The 27,185-nt window shown below is 45.7% G+C and overlaps 1 protein-coding gene across 3 annotated transcripts in view; it reads right to left on the reverse strand.

Moving 5' to 3' along the window:
- Nucleotides 1-10,900: 10,900 nt before the first annotated feature.
- Nucleotides 10,901-27,185, reverse strand: part of GRID1 (glutamate ionotropic receptor delta type subunit 1) — a 770,551-nt gene continuing 754,266 nt past the window's right edge. For 2 of the 3 annotated variants that reach the window (XM_058436447.1, XM_058436446.1), the window contains exons 15-16: nt 24,763-25,003; nt 13,346-14,039 (exon numbers count right to left, since the gene is read on the reverse strand). In XM_058436447.1, coding sequence (XP_058292430.1) covers nt 13,611-14,039; nt 24,763-25,003 — 670 coding nt within the window. In that variant the 3' untranslated portion in view covers nt 13,346-13,610. Of the gene's footprint in view, nt 14,040-24,762; nt 25,004-27,185 lie in introns of all 3 variants that reach the window. The other variant, XM_032141682.2, reaches the window with a different exon arrangement.

Here is a 27,185-nt window from a genome sequence, read left to right on the forward strand (position 1 = left end):
CATAAATCTAGCAAAATATTACAAGATCTATATAAAAAATGACAAAACTTTGATGAAATAAATCAAAGAACCAGATAAATAGAAAGATATTCTATGTTCATGGACAGAAACACTCAATATTGTCAAGGTATCAGTTCTTCCCAACTTGATCAATAGACTAAATATAGTCTCAACCAAAATCCCAGTATTTTGTGGATATCAACAAAATGATTCTAAAGTTTGTATGAAGAAGCAAAAGACCCAGAATAGCCAACAGAATATTGCAAATGAACAAAGTCAGAGAACTGACACTATCAGACTTTAAGACTTACTATGAAGCTACAATGTGGTATTAGCAAAAGAACAGACAAGCAGATCAATGGAAAAGAATAGAGAGCCCAGAGGTAGAACCACATAAATATAGTCAACTAAATTTTGATATAGAACCAAAGGTAATGCAATGAAGAAAGATGCTCTTTTCAACAAATGTTCTGGAACAACTGAAAATCCACATGCAAAAAAAAAACCCACAAAGAATTTAGACAGAGACCTTATACCCTCACAAAAATTAACACAAAAGAAACCATAGACCTAAATGCAAAGTACACAACTATAAAACTTTCACAAGATATCACAGGAGAAAATCTACATGACCTTGAGTATGATGATGGCTTTTTAAATACAACAGCAAAGGCAAAATCTATGAAATAAAAACCCAATAAGGTGACCGCATTAAAATTAAAAATTTCTGCTCTGCTGAAGACACTGTCAAGAGCATGAGAAGACAACCACAGATTGGGAGAATATATTTTCAACAGACATATCTGATAAAAAGATTATTATCAAAAATATACAAAGAACTCTTATATTCAACAATCAAAAAATCAAACAACTCAATTTAAAACATGGGCAAAAGACCTGAACAGATACTTCATCAAAGAAAACATACAGATGTCAAATAAGCATATAAAAACACGCTCCACGTCATATGCCATTAGGGAACTGCAAATTAAAACAAAGAGATACCACAACCTATCTTTTAGAATGGACAAAGTCCAAAACAGTGATAGTATCAAATGAGAAGCAATAGGAACTTTCATTTATTGATGGTGAATACAGCCACTTTGGAAGACAGTTTGGTAATTTCTGACAAATTCGGTAAATTGTGACAAACACAGTCTTATTATCCAAACCAGCAATTGCGCTTTTAGGTATTTACCCAAATGAGTTAAAAACTTAATGGCCACCAAAGACCTACACATGGATGTTTGTACAGCTTTATTTGTAATTCTTAAAAGTGTTTTTTCAGGCAGAAGAAAAATATCTCCGAAAGAAACAGAGACATAGAGGAAGAAATAAAGAGACACAGAAAAAAATAAATATATTGAAAAGCCCAAATGATTCCTTACTGTATGTAACAATAGTTAAAAAATTATTGTTGAAGTTTTGTTGAAAATATATGTAAAATTACAATTATAAAAAATGGAGGGGGTTAAATGAAGTTAAGGTGTTTTAAGATCCTGATTTTGTCTTGGACATGGTAAAATGTATATTTATATCTATAGGATAATCCCTTTAAGAATATAAAAAGGTACAACCAACAAGCTAACAGAGAGAGGATATTGAATAACAAAGCATTATTTTAACTACTAAGAAGGCAAAAAGGGGATCATTAAAATAGAAAAAGAGGGAAAAATAGAAAAAAAGACTATAGATCTAAACCCAAATACATCAGCAATTATGTTGAACGTGAATGCACTAATTAAATATTTTAAACACCATATTAAAACACACACACATACAGACACACACACAGAACCTCAAACTGCTTTCAAATGTCGCACCTTAAATATAAGAACACAGAAAAGTTGAAAGTAAGAAATGGAAAGGTATTAATTTTTTCAAAGTTTATCTGTGGATTCAATGCAGTTTCAGCCAAAATCTCAAGAGTAATTTTCCAGAAAATAGCATGATGTTTTAAAATTTATGTGTAAATGCAAACGACTGACTCATATAACCAGATAATCAAGATTGATGACAAAGTTACATCAACTAAGACAGTAGGACATTAGTGCAAAAACAGACAAATGGATCAACAGAATATGATATGAAAACAGGCCTACACACGTAAGATCACTATATTCATGATAAATCTGACACTGCAGTGTAATGAGAAAGGGACTTTTTTCTATATATGAGTCTGTAATAAACAGATGCCCATATTAAAAACATGTTGTAACCTTTTTCTCATATCATACTAAAAAATTGATTCCAGGCAGCTTGCAAATGTAAATGTAAAGGCAAAACAAACATCAACACAAAACACCCAGAAAAAAACGAGAATAGCTTTGTGGCCTGGTTTAGGCAGTTTTCATAAACAGGACATATCTAACACTGAAGGTGAAAAAAAAAAGTTGAAAATGAACTTACATTTAAATTAACAACTTCTGTTCATCAAAAGATACCACAAAGAAAGTGAAAAGGTAAACCATGCCATGCTATGGAAGAAAAGAGACAGCTCACAAAAGCAATATGCAAATCGGCATATGTAAAATGCGCAATCTCAATAATCATCAGTAAGTGCAAATTAAAATCACAATTAAGTGTACTACATTCCCACTAGAATGGCTGAAAATTAAAGTATGTGATAGCACAGGTATTAATGAGGATGTGGGACAACTGCAGCTCTCAAACACCGCAGGTCAACTGTATAAATCAGTATAATTATTTCTGAAAACTGTTTAGCAGTATCTACATAAAACTGAACACATGCATACCTGTGACCCAGCAAACCAACAGAAAAGCATACATAAATTCACCCAACATGTCCAAAAAATGTTTATTGGGATACTGCTTGTTATAACCCAAAATGAACACAAATCAAAAGTCTATTGACAGTAGAATGCATAAATTGTGGCATATTCATACAAAGAAATCCTGTATAACAATGAAATGAACTTCATGCAGAAACATAAAGTCCCTAAAGCCAGTGTTGAATTTAAAAAAAAAAAAAAAAAAACAGAAGAAAAGTATAATTGATTCTATCTCAACGTATATCTAAAATAGATGAAATTAATCAACGGTTCCAGAATTTATAGTACTGATTACCTTCAGAGTTCCAGAGTTGTCATCTGAGGAGGTATACAAGAGGAAATTCTATTCTCATTTTGGGTTAGGGCCTACACAAGAGCACTCACACTGTTAAAATGAACCAACCTCTATACTTATGATTTGTGCACCTTTCTAAGTAAATTTTATAATTTTCTGAACAAGTAAATTATAAAACTGTGACCTAGTAATTTGGCCTTTTGTGACCATTTTCCTGTACTGCTAATGGTCATCATTACTGAGCACTTGCTGTATGTCGGCCACTGGCACTAGGTGCTTTAGTCCGAGTTTTCTTTTCTTTTCTTTTCTTTCTTTCCTTTCTTTTTTTTTTTTTTTTTTTTTTCGAGATGGTGTTTCACTCTTGTTGCCCAGGCTGGAATGCGATGGTGCGACCTTGGCTCATTGCAACCTCCACCTCTGGGGTTCAAGCAATTCTCCTGCCTCAGCCTCTCGAGTAGCTGGGATTACAGGTGCCCACCACCACACCTGGCTAATTTTTTGTATTTTTAGTAGAGACATGGTTTCCCCATGTTGGCCAGGCTGGTCTCGACATCAGGTGATTCACCTGCCTTGGCCTCCCAAAGGGCTGGGATTACAGGCGTGAGCCACCATGCCCAGCCTCCTGGTTTTCTTAATTCATTCTTCAAAATAAAATTGCTGCTCACGTTGTTTAGATTTCATAGATATGGAAGCTGATGCTCAGAGAAGTTAAGGGACTTACTTATGGTCATGTAACTAAAAACCTACCTCCAAAATCACACCTTTATGATTCCAACACTGACTCCTGTGTAATTCTGTGCCTTAGTATTCTTTAGGGATCCATTCAGAATAATGGCCTCCCACAGCTAAATTAGAATTATGCAGGATACATTCACACTACCCCAACCGCAAAAAGGCTGACCAGTGTTTTCTCCCTGAATGCCACATCCTCCACACTGCCTGCCCTCACCTGCAAGCTTGCAGTCCTTGGTGGCTGAGACCCAGATCTGGGGAGATGACCCTCTGTCTTATGTGTATTGTGTCTCCATCTTCAGAACATGTGGGGCAATTCAGGACAGAAAGAGCATGCGCTTTATTTAGGCTGACAGACAAGATGAATGACCTTGAGCAAACCACTTAATTACCCTAAGTCTCATTTTCTGCATTTATCAAAAAGAGATTTCTTTAATTTTCCAGGGGAAGAAGGAGTTAATTCTCCTGGGACATGCTAGGCATATGATCCATGTGAATTCCTTTTCTTTCCCCTCTCGACTGCCCTAGAGGAAATATATTTTATTTCTTCCCTGCCCCACACCCATTTTCCATCTTTCTCTACTCTGCCTCAGTGGACTCCCTTGCCATCTGCTCTTGGGATTGGCAGGAGATTCGCTGGCAGGAGACCAGTGAAGTCAGAGTATGCATTCCCCCAGCTGGCTGCTTGTAGAGTCACCTTTGAATGGCTTATCTCTGGAGCTGGGCTCAGCTCCTGTCAGGCAGTAGTTAGAACATGTGCTCCCTCCTTCCACCTTGTTGGGCCGTCCGTGGGTAAGGGTGTGCTGCTGTTCCTACACTCAGGCTTCTCCACTATGGAAGAAAAGAGACAGCTCACAAAAGCAATATGCACATAAGCATGTGTAAAAGGCTCAATCTCATTAATCATCAGTTCTCCTTGTGACTTTGCTTTGCCTGTGCACATCTTTCCAAATAGTCTCTCTTCCCAAATTTCTCAGTTTTCCTGTGCCATCTCTTTCTTACCATGCAGGATCCTTACTGACATAGCAGCTCACTCGGTCATTTTCTCTAGAATACAACAAGCACCTTCTACGTGAGATTACTTAGCCTGGTCAGATGACAAGTTGCCAACGAAAGAAGATTCAACTACCTTTGGGCTTCGGGCCTAAGGTAGAGGCAGAAGCTAAAAAAAAGCAGACATGGTGGAATAGATGTAAAATAATCCCAGCACATACACAGCTCATTGCTTCAGCTGTGTGCATTTATTTCCCCCATAAAACACAAGGGGTTGGATGCTACGTGAAAAGCACAGGGCCATCACCCCAGGAACCTCTGAAGGTCTTGTGTTTTTTTAACTATATGGCCATGAATCCTACCTCTCAAACTATATTCTGGAGGATGCATAGACATGTCCACCAGCATTGGAGAGGTAGTTTCTCTGAAGTTTGCTTCTTTTCGGCTGCACTTCATCACGAGCATGTCTGCGAGGGCACTGACTGAGCCTCTCACAATCAAATCACTCCTCTCTAGGTAAGCCAGGCTGCTTCTCATTTGCTTTCCGAGAACAATCAGAATGATTACTTGAGAGGGTCTCGGGAACAGAAGTGAGGGCTGCTGTTACTGCCAGCTCCCAGTGGGAGAGTGAGACCCAATGCAAGCATTCCAGTTCTAGGGACGAAAATGGAAATGCTTCCTTCCTCTGTCTCAGCAGACAAGCTGGAAGGAAGTGGTCTGTACGTGAGTGTCACAAATGAGATGGCTGACTAAGCTAAAAGCCTGAGCAGCTCACACCAAGACGCAGGATGCCGTAGGTGTGTAAATCACAAGAGCTGCTATTTATAAGAGTGTGTTTGTGCAGGTACCTTACCCACATTATCACTGATCTTCAAAACAGCTCGGGACTCAGAATCCATTCTACAGGTGAGGGGGAGAAGGAAGGCTCAGAGACGTTGGTAATAGGATCAAGGATACTACCCATCTAGTGAGTGGCAAAGAACAGATTTTTAATCCAGATCTGTCTTTTCCTACTCTGATCTACTAAATCAGCACTAGGCCATGCTGTTTTGCAGGAAAAAAAGTAATTTGCCACAAAGCAAAGGGAAGCATGGCCTTGCTTGTCAGGAGACAGCTCTGGTCTTTGGGAACTGTATAGGTTCTGCAAGAGGCTCAGCTGGCAGAAGAGGGGAGCTTATGAACTGGGAAAACATCATTTCAGCAATCATGAATCACACATATAGCTCTGTGAATTCATCCTTATCACTTCAAATCCAAAATCATACAACTGTAAAGTCCAGAGCCAAAATGCAAAAGCAGGTCTCACTTATTTTATTGACATAGCATTTGTCTAGCATTTGTCTCCATCTAAGGTGCACGAATCCCTTCTTCCTGCACCCCTTGCCCAGGGAGCCAGGCCTAGGAGAACAGAGGAAATGTGGATACGTCCAAGGCAGGGCACTGACCCGTCCCATCCAAGAAGGCCACAGTGAGGTAAAGGGTTGAAAGTAGGAGGCAAGGTGAAAGGAATCCTCTCTACTTACTTGCGGGGAAACAAACATGAGAGCTTCAGGGGAAGACAGACCAGCCAAAATCCTCTGAAGGAAGATGTGAGCGAGGGAGGTCTCTGAGCAGGTTGACTTCACCATTGAAGTGCAAGTGAGAGGATGCTGGAAGGTGGTGGATTGTCAAGTGGCAGGGCACAGGCACCAAGCTGGAACAGTAAACACGGTGGTGGGGAGTGGATTGGGTAATACTGGAGCATTTAGAACCACGATCAGCCCAGGGACTGAGTGTGGAGACAGCCAATTCCCTGCCAGTCTATTATTTCTGAAGGAAGAGCTTGAATAAGTTTGTTTCACCCATTTTTTTTTTTTTGCTTGCCTCAAATTAAGGATGGGTGAAGCAGTTCTAATGACTGCAAAGCTGTGTTGTGGGAAGCAGCTCCCAATTGCAGCTTTTTTTTTATGATTACTAACTATGGAATTTTCACCAAATAGAAGATACAGGTATTATTGTCACTAATATAAGAATGAAACAGAGAGACTCAAAGAAGTAAAAACCAATGTGCTCAAGATGTCACCTCCAATAAGGGCCAGACATAGGAATCCAGTCCAGACCTGGCCAGTTTTAGTGTTCTTTCCTTTGACTTATCTTGAGCACTTTCCTGGGTGCCAGGATCAGGGCACCAGCCCCACCCTGTTGCCCATGTATCTCATGGTGCCCCCGGTGCCCTGCCAGTTGGATTTTTCCACCGCCTCTTAGTCAAAGCCCCAAGGACCCCATCTGCAATGCATTTTCTACACTCCCTCCTCTGGCTACTGTTCTGCTTTTCACCTCAGATGAGCACCAAAATAAGATTGCACCTAAACACTCACCTTGGAAGAGTGAGATGCAGAGGCTTGCCTGACTCACAACTCTTAACGGAAGTGGCTTAGAGCTTTTATATGAGAATTTTAGGAATATGTGGAAGATATGAACCAGGTTCCTGAAAAAAAGGCACATACACACATGCATACATACATGCACAAGCAATTTAGCAGATAATTTTTGGAGGTTTTCAGGCACCCCTGAGGTCTATCAGGGGACTTTGGTGAAGGAGTTCCTGCCTGGGGGAGAATCCTAAAACTCTTTAGAGCACTAGTTAGCCTCAGAGTTTCCCTCAGCTTGATGCACACTTTACCTTTGGCAGAAGGAGGCTATGCCTCTTGGGGAGTATAGGGGAGGAAGGAGATACCCTTAGAGGAACAGCCCAGCTTCTGAGTAAACCTGACAGACTGATGCCCTGCCTGGCTGAGGCAGCTTCAGGGGAGCAGATATCCAGCCCAACTCTGTGGTTACAAATGACCCTGTTAGCCCAGCCTACCTACGGCCACTGCAGGGGTGCACAAGCAGATACTCACCAACTGCCCTGAAGCCACTGGAGAGAAGGCAGTAGATGTGGAGGCTGAGGTACCTGATAGGCTGGTGACAGGGAAGGTCAGCACAGGTGCAGCAGCTGAGGCACAGCTGGTATGCTCTCTGGGAGGGAGAGCCAGCTATACTGGCAGGAGTATGCACTAAGGACTCAGACAGACAAGAAAGTGAATCCCAGCACTGTCTCTCACCAGCTTTGGAACCACGTCTTTTTGAATTTCAGTTTTCCTATCTATAAATCTATTTATAATATTATTTTACCTTGCATGGCTGATCTGAGAATTAGAGAGTGTTCGTATGTGAGGGGTATAGTGCAGTCTCTCAAATACCACACCTGATCAAGAAACGGTCACTGATACAGATGATAATGGGTATTCTTTTTAGGAAACAGGATGCTTTGGAGAATGTTTGGGGCTTCTTCGCATATTTCAGGGATTCTGGTTGCAAGTCAGGATTTTAGAGCAAGGGACTGATGACACATGAGGGTTTGCTGAGCACACCAGGCAGCTTTGCAGACAACAGGCCACGTTGCAGGAGGTGCTCCTCCCTCCTCAGTGGCTGATTGCAAAGCACCGCTTGGCTGATTTTTGTATTGAGACTGTGCACTGTGCAGGGAAGACCTGAAACAGCCTCTTTTCTCCCCTGGGTTCTGTTTCTGATGAGCCTGTTTCCATTTGCTTACGTCAGCCAAGCATATTGCCATGTGCTTTAAAACTCTACATGCATGTGCCTGATATGGTGAGTGTGTTTGCATGGACTTCGGTGTTTGTGCATGAACATGTACATATGTGTATATGTGTCTGTGTGTACTTATTTTAGATGTACAAGTCTCCGTATGTTGGTGAATATTTTGTTTTCCTCTGAGTTTGGACACTCCTGAGCCCCTGGCAACTGTATACTTGAATCTGCCAGCAATTGAGTTCTCCTTGGGTCACATTTGGTTGCTCACCCTAACTAATCCAGGTCTGCCTAGTGCCCTTTCTTCCAGATCCCAGCCATTGGCCATTGTAAATTTCTGTGCCCATCTTTTTTTTTTTTTTTTTTTTCCTGCAGAGAGAATTTCTATTATCTTTTGAGCTCAGTGCTCAATGTCAAGTTCAGAGGTGAGACAATAAAGACAATAAATGCTGGCAGGGGAGGGATGATCAGACATTACAGACAATTGTCCCTTCCTCTTTTGTAGGAGGTGACTATTAGCTCACCTGATTTATCTGGAATAGGTTCACTTCTCTCATAAGTAATCTCCTCTCACTAAATACCACCACTGAGAGGCCAAAAAAAAAAAAAAAAGACAATGATTAAAGTTATTGGCACAGAAGAGGGTTATTTATGTGCAGTTTCTTGGTACAAAGGGTGAGGATAATAAGAATAAACAGTTTTATTAAACACAACTAATGGCATAAAAGAATATTTTAGATATTAAAAAATGTTACATTAGGAACAGAAGTGCTGCCTCTTTTATTGTGTCCACGGCAAGGAAAGGTCAGTTAAAATTGTCTGGAGCTTTTATCTCATTTTCTTTTGCCAAGGCTAGGAGTACAAAACAAGGCTCTAGTTAAGATGCAGATGCTAATTCATGAGCAGATACTTTTGGGAGTGAAAGTTTCCTGAAAATGAAGCTGGAGGCACTCAATTAAGTGACCCCTTCACCTTGGGAGCAGAAGATCACATAGAGACCTGAGTTATCTGTTAGACCTTGCCCATCTCTGTTATTTAATGATATTTAAAATATGTTTAATATTTCAATTTTTTATAATATTTCTATCACCTACTGTTAAATGGGATGACTTTTAAATGAAAATGCACAGGCCATAGACTGCGTCCCTCCATGTCCTCGTGGCCTTTAGGACCACTGGTCTTTTCTTCTTTAATGTGTCTACTTCTCCTTGAGTGCTTGAAAAGACAGACATTATATATGGAATTAGTTTTACTTTGGCACTATTTGGGGGATTTCTAATTTAGGAACTAGGCAGCTTCTTCTTAAGAAAACAGCCCTTTGTGATTCCCTGCAGCTGCTCCTGTCCACCCATCTGCTCACAGAATCCAGTGGTGTCTGTTGCCCGCCCCTCAGCCCCAGTCTGAGGAGTGGCCCCAATGTGGAGAAGTCTGTCCTTGGTGCAGAGCAGAAGAACTAGGGCTGGGCATCCTCCCTTTGGTTTCTAAAAGAAGAAATTTTGATCATGACAGACAGCCTCCTCAGATCAGCTTTACTGAGCTTGAGGCCGACAGCGGGGCTTTCCCCGACAAAGTCACTGAAGCCAGGGGACTTTTTCAGAGGTCGGCTGAAAAGCACACGCATCTGGGGGCGGAGGATCAGGTTGATGGCTCGAGGCCTGTAGGATGACTGAGGGCATAAGATGTTCATTGAAGAAAGGTCTCCACAGACCCTGTAAGGGCCAAACTTTGAGAAGCCAAGCTGGGGCTCCACCAGGAATGACAGTCCCTTAGCCCTGAGACCTAAGCACAGGGAAGCAACTTAGGGCGAGTGCAGAGATGAGAGTGGCAGCACAGTCAGCTGACAATTAAAAAAGCATTCATGGCCGGGCGCGGTGGCTCACGCTTGTAATCCCAGCACTTTGGGAGGCCGAGGCGGGCGGATCATGAGGTCAGGAGATCGAGACCACGGTGAAACCCCGTCTCTACTAAAAATACAAAAAAAATTAGCCGGGCGTGGTGGCGGGCGCCTGTAGTCCCAGCTACTCGGAGAGGCTGAGGCAGGAGAATGGCATGAACCCGGGAGGCGGAGCTTGCAGTGAGCCGAGATTGCGCCACTGCACTCCAGCTGGGCGACAGAGCGAGACTCCGTCTCAAAAAAAAAAAAAAAAAAAAGCATTCATTCCTCCAGGCCATGGGAGCACTTCTCTACGCATGATATGACCCAGTTCTCTCCTAAGACACTTCCAAGAACTTAATCTTTTAAAGAACACTGTTAGGTTAACCAAAAATTAGACTTGCTGCTCAGCCTTCACACTGTCCCCTGGTTGGTTTCAGGGAACTCTGGATATGCACTGGGTGAGGAGGGCATGCCGCCACCTCCAGGCATATCTGAGACCCCCTTGAGGAGAGGAGTTTTCCTCATGACTGTCCCTGCCGATGGCACAGAATTTACTTCATGATCTCAGCATGCCCAGAAATAAGCAGACAGTATTTCTTCACCCCAGAGAATAAGAGCATAGGGAGCAAAGACAAGATGTATTATTTAACAACTTTAATCCAAATGCTGATTATTATTTGCAGTGTCTGAAGGCACAAAATATACCTAAAATGTATGGAATAGTCTAAACAGAGTTATAAATCCAAAAAGCAAAGCATGAAAAAAAGATACATTCTGAGCTGACACAGAAATCTGAGTTGGGAAGATTTGTTTTTTCCTAGAGAACTTGCTTGAATATCAATCATTTCCCCTCATGACAAGGGTAGAAAATTCTAAAAAAAAAAGAAAATAATAACATAAACATGGTGAAGAATAACACCATGAGGTGTTAAGGATTTTGTATAAGCAGAATACTTCTCTTGAAGATGCTGGTCTTTCTCTCTCTCTCTGTCACACACACACACACACACACACACACACACCACACGCGCGTGCGCGTGCACAAACACATCCTCCATCTCCCTCTCTTTCCTCCTTGACACTCATTCTAAGCAGAACCATCCAAGAAGACATCCATGCTATACCCCAGAAGACAGGCCACCTCAGGGGGCGATGGGGAAACAGAGTTGGTGTGAGATAAGGCAGTGAGACCAGAGTTTGATTAAAAAAATAGAGAGATATATATATGAAAAATTGACTATTCAGGGCAGGGCCCCCAATGTGCTGATGGAAAACAAAGCTGCTCTTCCTCGGGGTCATGGTAGCCCACCTAGGCTTCTCTGAGCATGCCTGGCTCCAAGCTCCACATGCTCTGATTGGAGAAATGTCAATGGATTGCCTAGGTAGCATGAATATCAGACCATTCTCAGCATCCAGCGATAAATAACATAATTATAAACACTCTCTTCCCCACAGTGCTTTTAGCTGACTGTGTGATGTGGCCGTTCTTTACTGCTCAATCATGTCACTAGGGACTTTAGGAAAGAAATCAATCCTGGGCTAGTTATCACCCTCATAAATACATCTCTCTAGAAACTCTACAAGGCTATAGAAGAAGCAATCAATAGGACTTTGTATTTCTCCATGATCACAGACCCAGGCTCTCAGCTCCCTGATTACTGCTGGCTGCGGGAGCTCCACCTCCTTCAGTGACAGATGTGGGCTGTGTATTCCATTCTGATGGGTCTGGAGATCAGACTAACCTTTGTCTTTAGGAGAGGAACTGAAGTGACACAACTCATATTCCCCCAGTTCCACTCTTAATGGTTCTTTCCCTGATTCTGTAGTTTAGTTGCCTCAGAAAGGGCAACTGAAGGAGGGGGCGCTGTTAGGTAGTCCTAGGCTTAGAAAACTGGGCTTCTCTGCAGCTGTACCTGCACAGGGATAGGCCTGGAAATCTCAGAGGATATCAGATGCCCTGAGTGGGGAGGGCCCCTGCTCTGGGTTGGATTGCTGCTTGAAGAGGACTCCGGGTCTGGTCTGGAGAGGGTGGTGAAGCTGGAAGGGAGGGTTTGTGCTGCAGCCAGTCCTGTTTGTTGGACTGCCTGCAGGATTTATGACCCAGAGATAGGCCTTTACTTTTGGGGCTATAAGCAACTTCCCTGGTGGATGGGAGTTACACTTATGCTTCTCACCTAAGGCGCAAGGCTTCCTCCTACCTAAGTAAACATGGTCTCTTTTCTCTATTTCTCAGCATGCCCCATCACCTGAAGTACTGGTCCACCCACCTGGGCACCTCTCCCAACTCTTCCTAACAGGATCCGTTTGCCTGACACCATAAAGCTTCTACTCCCTGCATCTATGGCCTCACTTCCTTCTCTCGCCTGGGACCATGGGTCCAAACCCAAGGGAATATTTTCCTCTACCTGGCCTTTTGATCCACCACCTCACCTGGTCCATGCAACTAACCCCACCTCGCAACTCCCTGCCCCCATGGACCTTCTTCCAGACCAACCCCACCTCTGCCCAGTCTCCCTGAGGAAATGATGGAGTCTGCCCTCCCTCTCCCAATATTGTATCACTTTTTGATTCTTCTAATTTTGAAAAGAAAATGAAAAACAAGGCCAACAGGATGATATGAGAACAGCTCAGTATCAAAGCCCTCGATTACCTCAATACGGGTAACTGTCAGCTTCTCTCGGGCCCATGGGGCAGAGGCACACTGCAGCACACACAGTGGTGACCAATTCGTCCCGCATGATCCAAGACAGGACAGGATAGCCCTGAGTCCAGGGCACCTCCTCAGCCCCAGGCTACCCAGAACAGCTGATCACCCTACAGCACAGCAACCCAGTGGGCCAGCCCAAGGTGGGCTCCAAACTCACTCTTTATCAAGCTGAGGGACTAAAAGGGACGAGGGGCCAGGAGCAAAGAAATGGGGCAGCAAGCTGTGGGACAAGGCAGTGAGTGGCATGTGGGGCTCCTCGTCTTCCCTTCTCCCCCAGCAGAGAGGGGCTCCTTATCTGGTCACCCCTCCTGCCCTCAGAAAGGCCCAGGAATGGGGGAGCTCCTTTGGCACTTCAGAATGATCACAAGTAATTTGCCTTTTTATTCATATAGAACAAAATTTACAAAGTCATTCATACAGTTTTTGTGTTTTTTTACTGACTTCGAAAATTGGGAATATTCAAAATACACTTTTACCCCACTCCATTCTGTCATTATTTACACATATGTACAAGAAAAATGAAAGAGTCTCTGTGTATGTGTGCGTGTGCGAGTGTGTGTGGTTTGTGTTGTTGTTTTCTTGTATTAAAAAGCTCTGCTGGTCGGGTGGGTGGGAGGGTGGGCAGGAGGGCAGGCGGCGCGGTCAGATGGAGGTCCCGTGGGAGGTGTCCAGAGCCTCTGGAAGGACGCCTCCAGGCACAGGCTGGAAGGACATGGGGATAGGGGTCTTCACCGGGCTCTGCCGGAACAGCCCCCCGTTGGGTGACCTGTGTTTGCACTGCATGGAGGGCATGGTGGCCGAGCTGCTCAGCGGCAGCGGCAGGCTGCTGCTGGGCCCTGATGAGAGTGTCCGGCTGGTGCCATGGCTGCTCTGCTCTGGCAGAAAGGTGCTGACCGAGAGCTGGGTGTTCTGGTAGTCCCGTGTTGGCTCCAAGGTCTGGGTGGGAGCCAGGCCCCCCATCTCCAGGGCCGAGAGCTCAATCGAAGCTGGGGAAATCTGCTTGTGAGCAATGTCTTCATCCATGAGGCTGTTCATGCGCCGGTGGACCTGCTCCAAGTTCACTTCTTTGTCCTGGAGGGAAGGCACAGGAAGGTCAGGTGGGGCCCTAACAGTGAGTCAAGGCTGGCTTGCTACAACTCTGGATGTCTGGAGGCACCAGGCCTGGTCAGCCTGTTGGGCTGTGGGTGAGTATCCCCTTCATGTGGCTCCCACCTCCCCTCAATTATATGGCCAACCTTCAGTTATCTGGGGAAGCCAGCGGGGAGACATGATCCCTACGTAGCAAAGAAGATGCCATCAACAGGCCTTGGCTGCATCCTGCCTTGCCTCTGTACTCAGTTTAGAGTCACTGCCATACCCAGAACCAACCCTTAGGACAAGATGCTTTGAAGAGCAGGCAGAGACAGGAGAAGAAGTCCCACAGGAATAAAGGAAATAGTCCTTGAGCCCCTAAGGTGCCCCATGAATTTGCCACTCAGAGTTCAAGATGATGAAAAGACTTTGTATGATCGTCCCCACCTTGCACAAAAGGAGGCTCAGGCTCAGGAAGGTTCAATGATTCCTTGGAGTCACAGGCCCATCAGTATTAGAGGCAGCTTGGAGGCCTGGAGCCAGAGAGAAGCCCTGCCTCACCCAGTGACCTGTGTCCTCCCTGTGCAATCTCTTCAGGCAGCCCAAGGAGGAGGACATATCCCTGTCTGGAAGGGCAAGGGGGCGTGGGTTCCTGGGTAGAGATTGTGAGGAATGGGATTTCCCCAGGGTCAGCTGACTCTCCTGGTTTCGGTTCAAGGCTATCTAAGTGGGTGATCTCACACCTGATACTGTCTCACCACGGTGGGTGACATCACAGGAAATTACCTGGTTTGTTTATTTGCTTAAGAAAGAAAACAAAACAGAACAAATATTGTTCCTTTCAAATAACTTGATGATTTGCCTATAATGTCAGAATAATTAAAGGCAGACAAACTGCTTGAAAGCTCAAGGAAGACGTCATCTCCTTCCTTGGCTTCCCCGCTGTGAGGTGGGCACAGGACCTGGTGTTCAGCAGAGGAGCCATATGAGCTTCCCGGTGAGGTTGAGGCTGCAGGGACTTTGTAAGCAGCATGGGTGCTGATGCGCCAGGGAACGTGGTGACCTTTGCCTCACCTCAAACTCCTAGAGAAATACAGTCCCAAAGCTCAGCTCCCAGGCAACCCTGCAGGTGGTCTCATGTTGGCATCTTGTATTGGAAAAAGGAACCCATCCCCTGTCCACCTTGCAGGGGAGTTAGAAATATTAAGAAATGTAGAAGCCCTGAATATGCCTTCAGAAGGAAAAAGAAGGAATCACACGAATCTAAGAGCCATTCCAGTGACTGCTTTGAGCTTCTGTGGGGATGGCGGGAGAGGATTTCCATCCCCAGAAGTTCAACTCAATGATGGGCATGAGCCCCGACCAGATGAATGCATGAATCCCAGGGCTAACCCCCATGAAGGGTTAACTCAGTGTTCCTCAGGCAAGGAGGTGAAGTGCTCTGCAGTTCACTCCTTACCTCAATGTCCCCTGGCATATAGAAGGTGGGACCACTGCTCTCTCCGCACCTTTATGAGTTCATTGTTGACACACATGGCTTGGCTTCTGATGAGATGCCTGCTATCAGTCCCAGAATCTTTCCCAGAACAAGAAAACTCACAACATCCATAGGACAACTGACAAGTCATTCCAGGGCAGGAGGAAATCAAGAGAGCCAACTGGTTTGAGAGTAGAGGATGCTATGGGATGTGGCTCGGTGTCACAGGTGAAAATGACATCAGAAACCATTGGCACAGCCTCACAGGCACAGTCACAACTCCAGTGATCTGAAGCCCACCCACACAAGCAGAGCTCAGCTCATTGGTGCTGGGAAACCATCTCTGAGTTAGGGTCACCTCTGCATGGCAAGTGTCATGGGGAAATTGGGGGATCTGGCTGGAGAATGCCAGGCTTCTACTTGTCGCAGCTAAATTATTCATGAAATATTTATGCTGACTCCTTCAAAGTTTTGTAAAATATAGAGCAAACCAAATTCAAGTTATTTTCCTAATTACCTTACACCGTGGTGGAGCCAGCTCTGTTCAACTTTGCCACTTTTTGTGTATTCTATTTTATCTGCTTTGTTTTCATTTTTGCATGTAAGACTACTTTAGGAATATTTTATAACCATTATACAGGGTGTTAGTGGCTTAGCACCAATCAGCATCAATGATCTTTTCCCAAGGAAGTCTATGGTTTATTGCTTTTAGGGAGTTACTATCCCCACTGGATAACAGTTTGACAGGCTATCAAGAGACAGGTTACCTAACGAAGAGACAGGACCATGACCCAAATAAGGACAGTAAGACTGAAGCTGAATCCGAAACAAAGAGACAGAGAGACAGAAAGCAGCAGGTGCTTCATCTGCTGCAGCAGTGGGACTCCGCCAAACTTTCTTTTCCACAACCGTCCTCCTAGTGTCTGGGTTCTGGGCCTCCAGACAATCCCTGACTCTTGCCCAGCATCAAACCTGCATCTCTAGCATTCTTGGGGCTGCTATGAGCTCCTGTTAAACTGTGGATACAGTGTCATCCGTATTAGCCAGAATCAGTGCTACAATCGTTTTGGTGAATATTTGTATCTATAAGGCATGTTCATTTCAAAATGTATGAATGGCACAAAACAAGTACCAGGGAGTCTGGAAGCTGAAGTAGTTGAGAGAAGAATTCAGGTACTTTTAGGGTTTAATAAGATAACCTTCTCTCCCCTTTGCAGCTAGCAAAGCTTGGAGAAGGTTGAACAAGCTGGTCACCCTCACTGGCAGAGACTTTCATTTCCGTGGAAGGGAAATTGATGACCTGGGACCATTGGAAGAACTAGTTAGTAAGTAATCAGTTGCATAACCTTCCCTTATCCTCTTTTCTAATTTCCCTTCAGGACTTTAAGGACCCCTTTGAAGATGAAAAGAAAGAAAGTTTGAGTGGACTCAATTAAAGTGGGAAGCAGGTGTCTAGGTTCCAGGGCTGCTCAACTCTGGATTCTGGCAGTTGACAGAGGGCCTGGCCTTTTTTCTCAGTCAATTGAGCACTAGCCCAGGGTGTTCAGGAGATGCTCCCATTTTGTCAGAGTTTGGAGAGAGGGAAAGATTAAATTCCTCTCCAAGAAAGCCACAGGGAGGTAGGAGGTTGGAAGTAAGGGACAAGGTGAAAGAACTCTCTCTATTTAATGCCAGGGAAACAAACATGAGAGCTTCAGGGGGAGACAGACCAGCCAAAATTCTCTGAAGGAAGATGTGAGAGAGGGACATCTCTGAGCTGGATGACTTCACCACTGAAGTGTAAGTGAGAGGACGCTGGAGCGTGGTGGATTGTCAAGTGACAAGCTGGAATAGTAAACGCGGTGGTGGGGAGTGGATCGGTTAATACTGGAGCATTTAGAATCAAGACCAGCCCTCAGACTGAATGTGGAGATAGCTAGTTCTCTGCCAGTCTATTATTTCTGAAGAAAGAGCTTGACTAAGTTTATTTTACTCACTTTTTTTTTTTTGCTTGTCTCAAATTAAGGATGGATGAAGCAGTTCTAAGGACTGCAAAGCTCTGCAGCGGGAACCAACTCCCAACTGCAGTTATCATTCGCCTTTAAAGTCTCCGTGTCAAGACACACAGAAAGTGTCTACACCAAATGGACAAACGTTCCAGGGGGGTTTCCTTCCCAACTAGTTATTAAGAAATCCAACCTCTTCACATCAGTGGGACTTCATTCTACTCAAATTCCATCATTCCCAATAGCTCCAACACGAGGACAAACCCTAGGAGATGAGGGTGCCATCTCAAGTCTCTTATTTTGGTTATTTAACTGAATAAGAAAATGTGTATAACTGCACCAAATGACTCCTATCTTTTCTGGAAAACAAATGCAGCCATTTGCTGTGTCTCACAATGTGTCCTTTAAGTTGCCTGCTCCTGCTGCTGTCTGTGGGAGCCGGAGCTGAGGTGCGGAGGACAGACCGCCTGGTTTGGAAACCTTGGAAGCATGGTCTGCTTGTATTACCTGGGGCCATAGAGTTAGCACTCATAAAGTCATGTCTGTCTGTTCCTTCTGTGTCTCCAGCCAAGGAAAGAGGAGACAGGAGTAATAAGCCTACTCAAGGAAAGAGGCAGGAGTGATTTGAATAATTATCTATCTTTTAGACAAAATACTGCATTCTATTATGTTATGCAAATTCAAATAATGGGCTTTTTTATGTGAACTATATCCGTTTACATCCTCATTATCCCAAGGTTTCGGTGTTCGGCCAGGTAATGACAGCTGTGAAAACAGACTTGGAAACTTACTGCTATCTTCATTAATTTACTGTAGGTAACTGACCTAGTCAAACATCCCTGAATATGATATAAAATTCACAGACTGTGTTTACCTGTGAATCTGGCTGAATTCCAGCTCTGCGTTTCTCATCCCATATTAAACATGACAACAGATGCACCAACAGAGGTTACTGGGGAACCTCTCCCAGGCACTGTCTTGCAGAGACAAAGTTCTGTAATTAAGCTGCTGTTCACCAATGTGGAAATAATACAGTGTATTGGAAAATGGTAATTAACTAAACTATCATCTTTGTAACAGCCTGTTACACGTGGGACTCCTTAGAACAGACTTTGCTTGGAGTCCAACAGCTCTTATTGTAAGTTGGGCAGGAACAAAACTGGGGAAGAGGGACTTCCCCCTGACTGAGCTGGCTGTTGGTGGCATTATCCTGTTACCGCTGAGACCAACCAGGTGCTAAATGGGACCCAAGGGCTGGGAGAAATGCCACCAACACAATCTTCAGTGTTGTTCCCAAGACTTACCCAACTCCAACGGGCCGGGCTAGGGGTCTGAGAGTATTGGCTGGGTAAGGACAAAGGAGCTCAAGTACATAAGTGAAATGGTCTCAGGAGATGGTGGGCAGTTTTTCAAAGCATCAGGAGAAAGAGTTCTCATCAGTTCAATCGCAGATGTTTTAGGGAGGGCAATGAGAGCGAACCGACAATGACTTCACATCATGGGTGGTAGCAGCAGGTGCACCGAGGAATGACTGAGGCTAGGGATACGGCAGCTTGCTCAAGGTCATGCAGTTCCACAGTAAGTGGAAGATCAGGACGAGAACTCACATCTACCAGGTTCCCAAACCTGGGCTCTTTCCTTTTCCTTTTTTTGTTTATTTGTTTGAGACAAGGTCTCCCTCTGTCACCCAGGCTAGAGTGCAGTGGCCCAGTCTCGGCTCACTGCAGCCTTGAACTCCTGGGCTCAAGCAATCCTCTTGTCTCAGCCTCCTGAGTAGCTGGGACTACAGGCACATATCATCTCACCTGGATAGTTTAAAAAAAAATTGTAGAGACTGGGGTCTAGCTTTTTTTGCCCAGGCTGGTCTCCAACTCCTGGCTTCAAGCAATTCTGCCTTGGCCTCCCAAAATGCTGGGATCACAGGCATGTGCCACTACACCCAGCCTAAAACCTGGGCTCTTTTCCATGACGCCAGTTTGTCAAGAAATTCATCCTCCCCATACCAGTGAGACTTCATTCTACTCAAATTTCATTACCCCCAGTAGCTCCTCACCTTGGAATGTTGGCGTAAATCAGTGGTTTTCATCCTTGGCTGGATATCAGAAGCACAGGTGGAGATTTTAGAAATTATGGTAGTCCAGATCTCCCTAATATGACCCTTTGGGAAACAGGGCCCAAGCATCTGTATTTCTAAAAAGCCCCAGAATTAATCACCTCTGACATGCAGCCAGAATTAAAAGCCATTGATCCAGCTGCAATGATTACACAACAATTTAGCATTAGTAATGTCTTCTTCATGGGAGTCCTGACTAGTTCATTTATTCAATAAACGTGTTTGAGCTCCTACTACCAGATGAGCTAATGTTCTTGGTAAAGCATCTTTCTTGGTCCCAGGCACATAGAAAGTGCTCAATACTTCAATTATATCCATCACCCCTTAATGAGAGCTTCCACTGTTCCAGAGAGAAGGCACATTGATGGGAATGCAGAGGTGAGGAGGCACTGGTGGATCTGAAGCAGAGACAGGCAGGTAAACCATTACTGGCAATGTGGAGCACACCCAGCAAGGGAGGCAGCTAGTGGTGGCAGCAAGCAGGGGAGGCTTTGCCAAGTGATCTGGTTTTGAGATACACAGTGGTGTATGGTAAATGTTCCATGGCTTCTCACTGGAGGCTGTGGGCTGAAATATGCACACTCACTATTCTTACTCTCATGCTAAGCCATTTTCTCCTGAGCACAGTTCTCAGGCCAGGCTGTTTCCAGCAGAAGGGAGAGACTGAGGTTCAGATAATGTAAATGTGTAGCCAGAAGCCAGGAGCCAGAAGCCTGGCCCCAGGTAGAGCACCGAGTCACAACCTTCATTCCCAAGTCCTCTGGAAAATGCTACCTCGGAACCCAATGGGCTCATGCACATACCCAGTGGAAAGGACAGTGCCCTGGCCTTTTGACAAGCTTGCGCCTGGGAGGCAGCAGGGGTACAGAAGTAGACACATCGTTCACATCCCATCTCTACCCTTCTCACTTCTGAGATGGATTTCGTCAGGGATAAGGATGCCTTCCTCAACTACTGAAGAGGGCTAACAAGATTGCTCAGCACAGGAAAGGAGCCCTAAGGTGTCACTTGTCTCTCCCATATTCCTCATTGCCTAGCCCAGGACCTTTGGATGGAGTCGCCCCTTGGCCACCAACAACCAACCATGTCTCTGGGCCAGGCACATCTTTAATTCACTTTATATGCTGTCCCTTGTTGAATCCTCAATGCAACGCTGTTGGGTTGGCATAAATGAAGAAGAAAAATGTGCAGACCAGCAAACTCTTTACATGCAGTTGAAGAAGACATCAAAGGAGTGGAGGCAAGGAAGGGTGTGGAGTCAAAGAAGTGAGGGCCCCTGGGATCTAATCTTTCATAGTGGGTTGGGGCATGCAGACGGAGGCTGCCCACAGCCAGAACAGAGGGGCCATCTGCTTCTCTGCCTCCTGCTGCCTGGCCACCCTGGCCTCAGCCAGCTCCTGTGTGCGATGGAAACCAGGCCAGGGGAGGGCAGGCAAGGCAGAAAGCAACAAGAATTCCAAACTCTGAGCCCAGTGATAGATGACTCATCCCTCACTCCTCATGTCGTCTCCCATTTGTGCAGTTCTCATCTTTATTTCATGAATATTTTATTCTCAGAGCAATGGCTCCACATCACCCATAAATCTAGCGAGTGGCTCTTTACTGCATCCACGGAGCTTGGTGCATTCCCCTGCATTGGGTAACTACATAATCATCTGATTCCTTAGAAAAAATATGAGCTGAAATCTACATGAATATTAAGGGGTTGAACACACATTACTACTCTTCTTCAAGTAGGTGTTTAAACTGTGACGACATCCTAGAGCAAGCCATTAAGCACAACTTGGGCTCCACCCAAAGACAGGTTTCTGGCTCTTAAGAAATACGGCCAATGCCTCAAAACGAAACATTCAAAGATTAACCAGACACTCTCACCTAATTGCAAATGCTGCCCCATAAAACACGGGCAACCAGTAGCACAAAGTAGTTCTGGATTAAATACCATCATGATTTTTTGAAGGTTTTAAGAATATGCTTCTAAAAGACTGTTGTTTTGAGCCCTTTCCTGGTTCCTATTCCCGGCATGATAAAGTCAAAACCTCTCAGTCTGGCATTTAAGTCCTTCGGCGCAGGCCCCGTATCCCTCCCCAGCCTCCCCTGCTAGCATCTCCTTCCTCATGTTGACACTTCAGCCCTTGAGCTCCAGGAGGTATGATGACTTTGTTCACCTCCACGCTGTTCACCCTGCCCAAAATGCAACTTCCTATCTCATATTTAGTACCAGGATTTGTATCAATGCTTCAAAGCTCAGTTCTAACAGCTCTGAGCCCAAGTAGTCTTCAATAACCAGCACCCCTAACCCCTCTGACCCCACCATGCCCTGGCTGGGCTGGATGCCCTTGGCACTTTTGTGATACCTGCTGATCACTGCAGGACAGCCTGCTCAATGAGTGGAGACTGCTGGGCCCAGCTCTCTGCCACATCTGTGCATGAGGAGGTAAGCTCCCTGAAGGCAGGGGCCGGGTCTCTATAGGCAGGCTTATTAAAGGAAGAAAGGGAGAGAGGGAAGAAGGAAGGGAGACATTGCATTTGAAATTTGGAAACCCATAAAAATAGGAGAAAGATGGAACATTTCCATGCAACCCTTCTTAGCAACACCAGAAGGGGTTGGAGGACAGGCAGCTGCTGTGCTTTTCCAACCTGCCTCTCTCCATGTGTCCTCATTCCTATCTGGAAGCAGGTTGGCAACAGGGGCAGGAAGTCCCACATTCTGGAAGCAGGGCTAATGTATTCATCATTTCGTAACTGAGATCCTGGACTTATGCAGAAGCCAGAACAAAAGGTAGGATGTTTTACCGGCAAGAAAGGAGCTGTTCCTCACAGCTAGGTTATCCCTTGGTCTCCTGGTCTCTCCATTTTTTTCTCTTTTCTTTTCTGTCTTCCTATCCATGTCTCTTTAACAATCACCAGTCTCTCTCTCTCTCTTTCTCTGTCTCTCTCATACACATAGACCACAACAATTAACTGTGGGTGGTCCAGGCTGAAATTGTCCAAACTGTCACTAAACTAGGCATTGTGAAGGGACAAAGCTAAAAGCAGACAATGACTTCCCATCCAAAGGACAAGCTCTCCCTGCATGTGGCTCACAGATGGTAAGCTAGAGGCTGGGGCTGAGTCTGAACCTGTGTCTCCAGGCCCCCACCCTTGCCCACAGCTGCCCAGGAAGACAAATTCCTGACAGTGCAATTTTCATCCACCTGGAGACCCTCCCCTGCTCCCCTGACACAAGGGGCCTTTGCACAGAGGAAACCAGGCTGAAGACTTAGGGAAAACAAGCAAAACCCAAAACAAACAACACGGAGTGGGAGCAACGTGGGCCAATTTGGGGGCCTGGTCTTTCCCATCCTTCTCATCCTTCTTGGTTCTACTGGGGGTGGCTTTGGGGCCACCCCACCATAGCTGCCCACTGATGCTTCTGTGCATAGAGACCTGGGTGGTGACAAGCAGGTGAAGGGTGCACACTGGTCATGGCGTGGAGGGACTGACATGATGAGGAGAGGTCAGATATGTGTAGCCTTTCCTTACAACTGCTCGTCAGAATAATTCACTGTCCCTCCCACTGACTTCTTTATACAAAATTTTCCAGTAGCCAAAGAAGCTTGGGACAGAACCATCAACTGTTCCTTTCAGGGCCTTTTCCTCAAAGGTCTGTCTTCCTTCCCTTCTGAGCTCCAGGGGTGATAGGACAGCCACTGAGGCTGCAGCTGGCCCCAGCTTCACATTCCCTTACGTGGAGATACACAGAAGGCCGGAGAGGAAGACAGATGTCCCCGAACATTGCAGATGTACTGAGTTAAGCAGTGTCCTCCTTTCAGGGAAGAGACAGCATAAGGACAGGGAGCTCACTACCTGGTATAATGCAGAGTCCTGTAAAGGAGCGAGGGACGCCCACCCCTGTCCTCACCCCTGACCTGCCCAGGAATGCCCTTATGGACCAATGAATGGAGGGTGCAATGTGGCCAGACACCCAGGCCACAGACATGGTGGACCCAGCCTTCCTGTCCAGAGGTGCCAAATCCCTTCCCGAAATCAGTCTGAGAAGGGGCCTGCCGGCTCTTACCTCCTCCTGGCTGTTTTTCTTTCCTGCCCCAGTTTATTTTTTGTGCCCCTTGGACCTCCTACCTCTGAAACCATTTAATGAACTGCTCAGTACTATCTGAGCCTCCAATAAAAACAAAAACAGGCAAAAAACAAAAACAAAACGGAAGTGCTTTTGGGTTTGATGCAGGTTGCTTTACCACTTCCTGTTTGAGGTTTATATCCATTTGCACCCACAGAGTCTCTAACCAGAGCTGTGGTTCTAGACATAACTGAGGTCTATGTGGCAGAGAGTGACAGCTCCACGGATGGTGTGGCTGGGCATGTGGAGTTTCTGCTGGCAAAGCATCACCACCAAATGACACTCCTTTCCACCCTCCCTTAGGGCAAAGGTCTCCGGGGGACCTTGGTGAAGGCTTTATTTCAGGAAAAAAAAAAAAAAAAAAATTAAAAAAAAAAGAGCTTGCAGAACACAATCCCAGTAAGAAGGAAGTGTGGAGGGGCAGAATCAGCTTGCAGTTGGCACACATGGGGAGGGATGTGTGCCCAGAACTCGGAGTGTGGACAGAGCTAGTGTCCCCCCGGGCTGGGTGCACCCAGGAGGGACAGGGGCAAGGCTGGGCCCTACAAGGAGGAGGAATATAGGGAGAAAGGAGTGCTGGGAGGGACAGGGATCCCCTGATGCTCTGGGAGAGCAGCGCCCTGTGTCCCTTGGTGAGAAGTCAAAGAGAATCAGGAAGGAATGGGCTCCTCTCTTACCCTACAGGTGGTCTCTCCAGGTCAGGGTGGAGGCACATAAGCGGGGCAGGGTAGGGAAGGGCTCTCTGGCGCTGCCCACGCTGTACCTGCTCTATAGATAAATACAGGATTTTAGTGGCTAAGGCTGGCACTGCAGCACTTTGTTCAAGCATGAAAACATCCCCTACATTTCTTCTCTAGTTTTAAAAACAAAATAAAACAATAACAAAATCCCCCAATATAAAACACTGCTGTCTCCAGACAAGATGACTCAGGTAAATACTAACTAGAAACAACCTGCCCTCCCAATGGCCCAGTGTGACACTCCTGCCTCTAGGCTGTGAAAGGGAGGGCAGGCCCCCGGGTGCTGACCTCCTTGGGGGTCTCCTGGTGGCACCGGTTGCTGTTCCACCACAACTCCAGGGCAGCCACCAGGCAGGCCAGGAGCAGGCCAATGGCCAGGATGCAGAAGACCCCGGCGAAGCTGTGCAGCTTGAGGGATTTGCCATCGGCCTGGGCGCTGGCATGGCTGGTGAGGTCACAGCGGCCCATGTGCGGCCACCACTTCTGCTTCAGCACATCCAGGTCCCCTGTGTCCTGCAGCTCCAGGATCCTGCAAGACACAATCAAGGTGAGCTATAGCCACTGACCTCATCAACTCAGCCACGGGGGCCCTGGCCCCTGCCCCACCATGCTGGCCCCACCACAGACAACACTAAGCCATCCTAGCAGCTTTCTGCCTTAGCTCTTCTCTTCCCAGTCTACTCTCCACACTGCAGGTAAAGTGTTATTCCCAAAACGCACATTAGGTTTTGTCACTCCCCTCCCCAACAGCCCCCCTGCCCTCTCCCACCCTATCCCACTGCCCAAGGATAAAGTCTAACAGCAAATCACATAAGGCCCATCACATGGATTCTGTGGCAAGAGCTCAAGATAAAACCGGGAAATACAGAAATGAAAGAGGCAAACATTTAGGTTGTGGATTTAGGATATTTCTGATCATGAAAATGCTTTCTTTTGAGCTTTCATTACTATATCCTAAGTCTCTCCCACTGGGATTCACCAAATTATTCATACAATCATTTGATTTGAAGACCTTCTGTGCTTTGCCTAGTATGATGTTCAGCACTACTGAGCTTATGGTCTAGAGATACAATCACTGACCCTAAAAAAATTAGCTCAATCAAAGTGCAGGCAGAGCTGTGATAAAAAAAAAAAATGAATCAAAGTAGAGGTTCTAGGAAACACCACATGGTGGGTGGTGTCCACTGGAGGATTGGAGAAATCCTCACTGAGGAGCCAACATGTAAGGGGAAGCTTGAAGGATGACTAATCATAAAACAGCTCACATGGGTCTAGCATGTTCTAGTGCCAAGGAGTATCCTCCATGCTTGGCAAATAGTGTTGAATCCTCATTTGCATGCCAGTCCTTTGAGATGGTTATTCCTATTTTCCCATTTTACAGAGAAGGAAATAAAGGCACGGAGAGGTGAAATGTCTTGCCAAAAGTCATTATGAGGCTGCCAGGATTGGCTTTCAACTTGGGGGAGGAAAAAACTTCCTAAGACTAAAACCCCATGTGAAAGTCATGTCTGGGGTAGCACTTAGCACATTTAAGAAGCCGAAAAATGGCCAGTGAGGCTATTGGGTGGTATGGGAGCAGGCATCAGGTGAGGACAGGGAAGAAGGCAGAGCCCAGAACACGGGCTCTGAGCGGGCATGAGAGGCAGTTTTGATTTCATCATGTGTGCAATGGTGGGACAACCCATGCTGCTTCTATACTCCCCATTGTGGTTTTCCTTGGTTGTGGTATTTTGTCTGTAACCCAGGAGTCTTAACAGAGAGCCAGTGGTAGCTGGCAGCACCCAGACCCCAAACACCCAAGCTTTCCACTGGGGAGTGGAGCTCTTTAAGCCTGATCCATGGTGATATATTCGACTGATAACATCAGCAGAGGTCCCTCTGAGTTCTCTGGGTGTGTGTCGTTAGAGAGCAACAGTTGTTTATAGCCGGGAAAAACTCACTGCCCACTGGACAGTTGTGTGATCTCTACCCTGGACCTGCATTCCAGGTCAGCTGTGACCATAGACTTGAGGCCTTTCTCAATTCCCACACATGGGCTTGTGTCTGGTGGAGACAAGAGCCACAACCCTGAGGGGGTCCCAAGATGTGTCAGCATCATGGGCCCAGTATAACATGGCCTTTTGATGGCTGGGCATGGCCTGGCTCAGTGCAAAGATTGGCTTTGGAGGCACTAGACCTCACCTGGACCAGGGACTTGCCCTTACTAAAGCTCAGTGTTCTCATCTTTGCAACATAAACTGTTGACCCCCACTCAGATGAGCAGATCCTTCAGGACAGGAGCTGTGGGTTACTCTGTTTTCCCTGAGCAAGCACAGTGGCTGGCACCACTAAGGCTATCGGTAGATGTCTGTTGTGTCAATAAATGTGCGAATGTACTAATGAGTAATGAAAACTTGACTAAGATGGCTGTGGTTAGATATTGATATAATGTCCATTAAGTGCTTAGGGCACTGATCAGCATGTAAGACACAGAATGTGGCTGTGCATTCAGGGACTTAGTTGTTAAGATACATGTGCATTTATATGGTTTGGGGTCATGCTTAGATTGTCCCAGAACACTACAGAGTTCTCTCATGGCACACCACATGGTGAACTGGACAGCCACAGTGTTGCACCACCTCATATGGATCATGTCGGGACAACTCCGTGGCTGCATGTCTGCCTGTTCACTGGCTTTAATAAGTCTCTGCTGGTAGGGGTGAGGAGGCTGA

The sequence above is a fragment of the Hylobates moloch genome, unplaced genomic scaffold, assembly GCF_009828535.3.
Source record: "Hylobates moloch isolate HMO894 unplaced genomic scaffold, HMol_V3 SCAFFOLD_3, whole genome shotgun sequence".
In the NCBI taxonomy this organism is placed as follows: Eukaryota; Metazoa; Chordata; class Mammalia; order Primates; family Hylobatidae; genus Hylobates; species Hylobates moloch.